The sequence below is a fragment of the Centruroides vittatus genome, unplaced genomic scaffold, assembly GCF_030686945.1.
Source record: "Centruroides vittatus isolate TY-2023 unplaced genomic scaffold, ASM3068694v2 contig_693, whole genome shotgun sequence".
NCBI classification, from domain to species: Eukaryota; Metazoa; Arthropoda; class Arachnida; order Scorpiones; family Buthidae; genus Centruroides; species Centruroides vittatus.
Window position 1 is genome coordinate 224,755 of NW_027122437.1, and position 9,450 is coordinate 234,204.

General features: G+C 28.8%; 1 protein-coding gene across 1 annotated transcript; it reads left to right on the top strand.

Annotated features, from left to right (window-relative positions):
• Nucleotides 1–349: 349 nt before the first annotated feature.
• On the top strand, nt 350–9,073 carry LOC136980318 (zinc finger and BTB domain-containing protein 41-like). The gene is made up of 4 exons (XM_067276410.1): nt 350–426; nt 1,233–1,798; nt 6,144–6,306; nt 8,059–9,073. Exons 2-4 carry the CDS (start codon nt 1,337–1,339, stop codon nt 8,445–8,447), a joined length of 1,014 nt encoding a protein of 337 aa, XP_067132511.1. The 5' UTR covers nt 350–426; nt 1,233–1,336; the 3' UTR covers nt 8,448–9,073.
• The last annotated feature ends 377 nt before the right edge of the window (nt 9,074–9,450 follow it).

The following is a 9,450-nucleotide window of genomic DNA, read 5'->3' on the forward strand; positions in this document are numbered from 1 at the left end:
TCTCGCATATTTTTATATTTATTTGCCTGTATTTATTTTATACGTAAATTGTTAATTTGTTTTTTATTAGTTCTTAGTTTTATTAATTTTTTATTAGAAACTACTTTGTGATTATTAGAATTGTATTAAATATATAGAAACTTGAGTTTTGAATTTGTTAATTTATATAAATAAACAAATTGTATATGTATACATATGGTTTTTTTTTTTTTTTGTTTGTTTCTTAAATCATCATCTCTGGGTGAGACTAAGTTATGAGGTGGCAACCCTACTTGTATCCGTATTATGATTCTTTATGTTGACTGTGTAATATTGAATTTTACAGTTCTGCTCATTCGTAATAGGATAAAATAATGTCGCCATATAGAACTATATGATAAAATTCGTGACAGTAAAATGAATAGTATATATTTAACAGGAAAAAAGGTAAAAAGAAAAGTCAACTAAGTTAGATAGAGACCAATTTTTAAAATCATAATTTGAAATTCAGTTGATATGATAATATTTAGGAAATTTCTCAGCTTTGATTTTAACAATTAAAGTTGTAAAAGGTTCAGTTCTGAATAGAATCATCTAAAAATATGATCCAAACAGTTGTCAGTGATTGTTCTAATGATTTTTATATACAAAAGCATCCAGAAGAACTTGGAGAAAATTAAAATTTGCACAAATGCGGTCTGAATTAAGTGGTTGGAATTTTATCGAGCCTAGATCGTGCCCACAGGAGATAAGTAGTCAAAAGAACCACATTTAAGTGTGACCCTTTGTAAGATATCATTCTATCTGAAATTTTGAAGACCCTCAAAAATGGGTAAAATTTAAAAGTGAAATATCCGGAACTATTTTTCAAAACAATGCTTAAAGCAAATGTTTTTCACTTTACTAGAGATGGCTAAAAGCTCAGAAAGTACAAGAAACACTACCATACCAATTACTTGGGGGCCATAAAGTCTGTTGTATGTTTAACGAGCAGCTTGATCAGATAGCATAATTTCAGATTGTCTATACTTATAAGAGTTACATGTAGACCATCAGTTTTTTTGACTTTTTTACTTCTATGAGCATAGTCTACAGATCTGATCAGGTTTCAACTGCCTCGTTCAGAGCTGAATTTATGCCTTATAATTTATGCAAAGTATGGAAGGAAACTTGCAAATAATTTCTAATATCATGCATGATTTTGTGATATTTTTAATATATTAGATATTTATTTCTTTTATTTTTTAATTTAGGTTTTCATGGCAAAGAATTCATCTGATTGTAATGGTAAAAAGGGAAAGAAGCAGACGGGTGATATTAGTAATATCAAACAATGATTTGATGTTAATGGTGATTCATGCAAATGTATGATGATAATATAAAACATAAACTAGTTTTCAGAATGAATCGCAAATTTGATTTTAATATGAGGTACAAGTCTGATTTTAGTGTGAAATATGAACCAGATATTCATATAAAGCAAGAATTAAATTCTGATGTAAAGCAAGATGTCAAGTTTCATGTGAAGCAGGAATCTAAATATAATATAATGGAAGAACTTAAATATAATATAAAACAAGAATCAAAATATAACATAAAGAAAGAGTGTAAATTTGGTATTAAAGAAGAATCAAAATATAACATAAAGAAAGAATGTAAATTTAGTATTAAGCAAGAACCAAATTTTAATTTGAAGCATGAACATGATTTCAGTTTGAAGCAGGAGTCAAATGATAACATAAAACAAGGATTAAAATTACAAGTTTACAGTGCCAATAATGTTATTTATGCAGAAACATGTCTAGAACAACATAGTTATGTAAGTAAAATTTATGGAATCAATCAATATTTTCTTAGTATGGTACCATAGTTTAAAGCAAAATGATTACTGGATTATTTCAGGACATATGAATCCTAAAAATTTGGCTTTTACATGTTTATATTGGCACAATTACTCATGAGGCATAGACTTAACAATACCATGAATTTGATATATATGGTCACTGCATTGCTATGCATCTTGAAAAACACTTGAAAATTTTGTAGATCTTGAATTACAGATTTGAATTTATAACATTTGAAACTCTGCACGTCATTGCCAAGTCTTCTCTTTGCAAATAAACTCTTTGATCATTCTTTATAATACAGTTCAAACTGTTTTTCTTGAATATAAATGATTTTAGAAAACAGCATTTCATATCAAGACAAATGTAAATAAATAAGACAAAGGAAAAGAAACTGTAAAGAAGCTCCCGTGATACAAAACACTTCAGTTTTCTAAAATGTTTATACTATGAAAAAAAAGCAGTTTGAATTGGAGTTATATTTAACCCTTAACATCAAAATTCTTCATACTGACAGATATATCTATCTGCCATCCTATGTTTTGCTGAAGCTATTAACAGCACGTGTGTTGCCTTTAGTTCTCTCGTGTTCAGCTTTTTGTACTCTCATTTAAGTAGGAGTTCCTGATGATATTCACACTTTAATTGACATTAAGTTTTTAAGTACTTTTACTTGAACATGTGTGTAGAAAGCTGATAATTTTCTTGTAATTCTCCTCTCTATATAATAACCTTCAAAGAATTATTTAGAAGTCAATTTACAGTATCTATCATATGTCTACAGTAAATGAGGACTGAACAATTCTCTCTTGAGTCTGTGTCATTGAATATTATTGATATTAAATTTTTGTAAAGTAATATTTTCTCAGCTGTACTTATATATAACATAATCATTTATGCAGTCTTTAGTTCAATTAATTATTTTAATGAAACCCTTTCACTTCATCACTATTATTTCTATAATTGTTCAGTATCCGAACTAAATCCTCTTGATGTGCCACGATACAGTTGCTTGTAAATGAAATAACATAATTATTACGGAGCAGGGATGGGCAACGTTTTTCTATGTAAAGGCCGCATTTCAAAACTTTCGAACTGATGCGGGCTGCATACAAGAGAAAATAGAAAATAAATGCCAGTAAATCACAATTATTTATTCACGTCTAATTATAAATTATCATAGGTATACATAATTTAGCTTCAGAAACTGATGTAAACGTAATATATCAAAATATTTGGTTAAATATTATTCACCGCTAGCTTTATATTAGTTTCGATGTGTCTGTTACCGGTTTCTTGTTTTAATTTTTACTAAATTCAAATTCAAAAACTATTCACGTACATAAATTATAGAAAGTAAGAGTGTTTGAATTGTTTGAATTTTTGCTGCATACTTCCTTAAGCTGGGAAACTGACATATTTATTCATATTTTATGCAACACGAGTTGCAAACAGTGTTAATGCAAGCCGCGTGTTGCCCATCCCTGAGATAGAGTATAATTTCCCAAGTCCTGAAACTACATCCTAAACTTTTCAAAATGTGGATGGAATTCCTACTGAAGATGGTACCAATTTACATCAATTTTGTAATAACAACAACACAGAGTATGTTGAAAATGTAATAATCATTTTAAAACAATATATATATTTACTTTCTTATGTAGTTAGAAAGTGTGAGAGAGATGTATTATGTGAATAACGCTAAGGATTCCACTTCAGATATGAAAGACGTTTCTTATCCAAGCCAGAACAACACGGAATTATTGCAATGCAAAAATAAATTTCCTGCTGCTTCCAAAGCAAACCAATCGAAATCTGAATTTTTCCATAGAACAAATATAATTAAAAGCATAAAAGGTATTTATGAATTATTATTAAACAAAAATATTCTCCAATTTATATTAATTAAATTAATTAAACTCTGAATGTGCCAAGCATTAACATGAACATATTTTTAAAAACATTAAAAATCTTTTAAACATAAAAAGAACTTTGCACGCAGCCATACAAATATCAGAACAATACTAAAAACACAATATTACTCATAAGATGGCTTTATCATTTTTAAAATTATTTTTATATATGCGAAAATGATGAAGACTCTGTCCACCACAAGATTTTATGCACCGTTTATATCTTAAAAATAAATAAAAAGACGAAAATATGTTTTAACTGATATAATTGGAAGTGTCCGAGATTGAGAATTGTGTATTTGAAGATTCCATCGTGAAAACTTGATTTGCAGTACAATCTTTTTACGACAACTTTAAACATTTTACAAGTAGCTTATTAGCTAACTGCAAATGTTCAAAATTTTGTAAATTCAAAATAAGCCAAGTTTGTCTTAGTGTTTTTAGTACTGGTTTTGATAATTATACAATTACTGCTTTAATGTTTATGTCTTTTTAAATATGAATACAAACCCCAATTCTTAGATTAAAGTCAAACAATTGCTGTATTACATCAGGCTATATTAATGCTACTAATTACATCTCTTGATAAATTTAATAAATATAATTAAATTAATATTTACTAATTAATTTAGAAGGTTTTGGAAAGAAAAAATTGGCTTGAAATGGAACTTAAACCTGCAACTCCCGTAATTAGTAACATTAATATAGCCTGAAGTAATCTGGCAATTGTTTGGCTTTAGTCTTTTTTAATTTTTTAAAATTAAAACTCTGAGCAGAGAAATTGTTTTGATAAAAAACATATTGTAAAACTGGATGTAGCTCAAAAGTAAACATATCGTATGTCAAAGATCCAGCAACATAAACTTTTCACTAGATAAACGAACATTTTCAACCGTCTTAAAAGAGTCATTTAATTTAAAACATTTTTGCTGATTAATTAATTATTCATAAATTTATATTTTGTTTTATGTAAATTAAACTTAAACTATTTTTGTTTAGGAATTAATCAGGTAAAACAACTGAACAGGGATGAAAATAAACCAAAATGGCTTGATAATTTATTACAGGAAATAAAACTAAAGTCAGAATGTAAAGTTCTCTGTGGAAAACCGAATAGTCAAGTTAGTAAAAGATTCTCTGGAAAGTTCGATAATCAAGATGATGAGGTAATTAATAAAATGTTATCCAAAATATATTTTTTTTCTTAAGATAGCTGCGTAAAATTAAATCATTAATTAATCATCTCGTTCAACTAATTTCTGTTTCCCTCATAAATAGATATTACAAATATACATCAAATAAAACCCAATATCGTAAGCAAATACACCAACAGCTGCCGTAAATGATCGGGCTAAATCTTGGATATATGATTATAAAAAATACTTGAATGAGATGAACAGTTGTTTCATCTGAAGCTTAAACTGAGAAAAGAACGTTTTTGTCTAACAGTTTTCAATTATTAAATCATATTTAAGCTTGTGATATTAATAATACAGTGATACTTGAGTTTTTGTCAGTAATCTGTCTGAAAACAATCGACAAAATCCGAAACTGACGAAAACCGACTATTTCTGTATGAATCAATGTAAATCTAATTAATTCGTTCTAGACACTTCCAAAATATATATAAAAACACATTTCAAAGAGCATAAATATTGTGTTTAATACTAAAAACAATAAGAAATTAATATAAAATGAATATAAAAGATGAATGTAAAGAATAAATGAACATTTAACGTGGCATTCGAAGGGCTGCTGGCTCTGGAAACTTTCTTTCGTCACATGATAGAATTAAAAGGAATAGGAAAAGGAAGGCTAACTGTTTCCCGTAATGTCCAATTATGCATACATGTACATAAATCAACAACTCATATTAGAATTTAGATATATAATAACTACACTTAAGTGTTGTGGCATTACTGATATCAACTTTTAGCATACAAGAATGTTTGCTAGTACTTTCAGTAGCATAAAGTTGCCGCCATCGGGCGAATATTGAATTTTAAGTTTTTGAACAATATTTGAAATTAAATATATCACATGGATGGAATATGAAATCAATTTGAGTTAAAGTGACGTTCTAAAAAATATAAACGGTAATAATGAATAGTGTAATTTTTCCGAGATTACATAGCGCGCAATAGCAAAAGCAAACCTGTTTATGCAAAAAAAGGGAATTAAAACTGTAGCTTGTTTGAATAACGTTACCCATAATCGTGGGATTTAGAGGGTTGGGATGTTGCGAGGTGTTACAGCTGTTATGTGGAGGCTTTCCCAAATAATATTAGAATTTAGATAATTTAAAAATTTATTATTAAAATTGTAATTGTGTATTTTTCTGTATACATTTTTAACAATATTTATATTTGTTGAATGTAATTATGGTAATTTTCTTTCTATATTATAGTTTACAGATAATAGTTTTTCAAACAACATTAATTGCGCCAATGACAAGACTGTGAAGTACGATTTTGTTCAATTAATTCACTCTGAATTATCCGAAGAATTAGAACAAATTGAATCACAATGTTCTTCAGAATCTAATATTAATAAAATAAAAAATGATAAAGGTAAAAATGTCCAAAATATTTCATAATGCTTAATAATACAGATTAATATAGATAATTATTAATTAGTATTATGTTTATGTAAGTTAGTAATAGAAGATGAATTAAGCCTTCATTCCACTTGCAAGTTTCTAGTGACAGTGATGAACAATAGCAGCATGGCCCCCACATGGTAGTGACTGACCAGACCCTAGTTAGGGGTTATGGAGATGGCCAGCTTGTATACTCATCCTAATCTAAACTTTACTCAATGTGAACAAATTTTATTTGGTTTACTGCTTAATGATAAAATCAAGAAAGAAAAAGGAATCGCAGCTTACATTTCGAAACATGAAAAATTGTCATAGATTGTCATCTTAGCTGCTTGATCTGCCCATCAATCAAGAACATTATCCAAACAAAACAATACTAAGGGCAAAATATCAAAAAAGTTAAATAAAACAATGTCCCTTGAAGATAAAGTGATATATTATATATATATTAGAATTTCCATAGCTACGGTTGTTTGCACTTATGTCATAAATGAATCGAATATAACGTATAAGAAAACTGAGACTGAGATTAGAAATATAGTAACAAAATATATTCATATGAAAATGTGATATAATTTTATATTTCTAATTATATACTTTTTCTGTCTCCTAACCTTATTATTTTTAATGTATTCCTCCTTTCCATATTTATGGCAGTTTTACAGAATATAGTCTCCATAAATTTGGAATGTCTATCATACTTGGAGTTCATAATAATAAATCATTAATTATTCTTATTGTATTGTGTTAATGGAATAAGGCAACACGACACTAAGACAATCTATCAAGGAGAGATTCTTTCCAGGAGGACTCTATGGGAAACTAGCCCTATTTAAGTTTTAGATATATGAAGAAAACCTGGAAAACTTCATGTGGCCTGCCCATTGTTGAGGTGCAAACCTGCAACCGACTATCAGTGTTCACTGGTTTTATCCATTTGGCCACTAGTGGGTTAATTATTTTTAATCCATTTTCTTACTAATCATTTTATGTAGATTAATTCATTCCTGTTGGTAAACTTCACTTATATGAATGATAATGGAAATATTTGAATGATGACGACAAAGATTATTGTTTTAATCTTTCATCCTACTCCAATTCCTTTTAATGGTTGTCTATATTAATCTTTTATTGATTAAACTGAAAGCTGGCTAAGCTTCATATAGTCATTACTATCTTTATACAATTGCTATCAAAACAAGACTGTCAGTTTCCTCTAATTTTTAAAGTTGTATGAAAAAATTGCAAATTAATTTTTCATTGTTAACTTCATCGATTATTTTTCACTTGGTATAACAGCCCAAACAAAGAAATTATTTAATGAAAGCAATATTAAACTTAAATTACAAATAGTTATCTTTAAGTGTAGAAGATTCTTCATTGGTATAGTGTAATAATATATAATTATTAGACTATACCAAGGAAGAATCTTTTTCCTTGTTCATACCTCTGAAAAATAACAATCTTACGGAAGAGTCGATCTTTTATTGGAGGCTGCTTCGTCTACCGATTCATGCAAAATATTAATTTCTGTTCAAACCGTTATTTTCCTGAGGTGGGTTCAATTTCCTTCAGTGAGTGAATGAATGAGATCAGCGCAGCTTCCTACAAGATTATTAATTCTATTGCAATGTTTATATATTATTTTTTAACTATTGTAATGATTATATAGTAGTTTTTAAAAATTATCAAATAGTTTCAGAAAATTAAATTATACTTTCAGGATATGAAATACACAGAAACATAGGAAAAGATATACATTCTACTAGTAATAGATTTAAAACAGGAGAAGAGAAAGCTTTCACCTGCGATAGCTGCAAAATGCAATTTCCATCATTGAAAAAGTTAGAGATTTACATTTGTAGGCATACGGAAAATAGCTGCTACTTTTGTGATACTTGCAAGAAATCTTTAACGAAGAAAAAAGTATTAAAAACAAATTTTAGAATGCCTTCGTCTAAATTTCAATGTGACGTCTGTAAGAGGATTTATTCAAATAAACTATTTTATACAAGTCATATGTTAATACATAAAGAAGATAAACCTTTCGACTGTAATATTTGTAAAACGAACTTTTTTCTAGCACCAGTTACTTTACAGTCATTTCCTTGAATATTCAACTCAGTTCAATCAGTTTACAGTACTAAAATAGACAGAATAATGTTTGAATGGTATAATGATTAAATATTTTCATGCATGTATGTCTCCAAATATCCATCATGTAGACAATGCTGGCCCTACTCTTTTCCAAACTCTGTGCAAGAAATTTTGGTGCATCCAAAACTCAATAATCAATGTGCAAGGTTAATTCAGCTTCTATCTGGAATTTCGGTAAGGGCATAGAGATGTGTCACATAGTTCCAATTTGTTTCATTTTCTAGGTATTCCCTTCCATATGATGACAATTCTCCCATCGTTTTGACAAGGGTAAAAAAAATAGAAATACGGAATTTTGACTGGTGTTGGAGGTACTCAAATTATGAGAGTTTATCATGCAGTTGCTCCAATATTAGCAGTGGCTCTTGACTTCCAATGATCTCTTAAGAGGACCAAACAGCTGATAATTACATGGTGACACATCTGGACTGTTGACAGATGATCCATTACTTCCCAATCAAGTGTACGAGCACCTCCACCATATGAACAGCAATACTTCGATGCCAGCCAAATACTTCAATTATGCAGATATCACAACATCATCAAAATAATGAGAGAAATGACATCATGTGGAAAGGAAGTACCTATAGAAAGAAACATAAATTGAGATTACGGTTTCATTGCTGTTATTGAAATTAAATTATGAGATAGATGACTACCCTTGTTTAAATTTTGCACTTGATGTTGAGATTTCAAGTGCTGAGAATTCACATGAAATTGTAAAATTTCTAACTGTAATATAAATGTAAAAATGGAATTTGCACTAAATAATTAAATAAATAAAGTATTTTGTGTTTGGATTTTCGATATAAGTAGTCTGATTTCGTAGAAGTTTGAAACATGCATTATCCCAAAACATCCCAAAATGGTGGCTCCATAAGACCATGGCCTGAACCAAGGTCTATATAACAAGGTCAGGACACGCGTACTGGAGCCGCCATTTTGGGCCTTTTTTGAG

Bases quoted from the DNA above. Each gene is read 5' to 3' on its own strand.
- LOC136980318 (XM_067276410.1), top strand. From the start codon at position 1,337: ATGCAAATGTATGATGATAATATAAAACATAAACTAGTTTTCAGAATG. The intron at 1,799-6,143 runs GTAAGTAAAATT...TCTATATTATAG, and splicing joins GTCTAGAACAACATAGTTAT to TTTACAGATAATAGTTTTTC. The intron at 6,307-8,058 runs GTAAAAATGTCC...TTATACTTTCAG, and splicing joins TAAAATAAAAAATGATAAAG to GATATGAAATACACAGAAAC.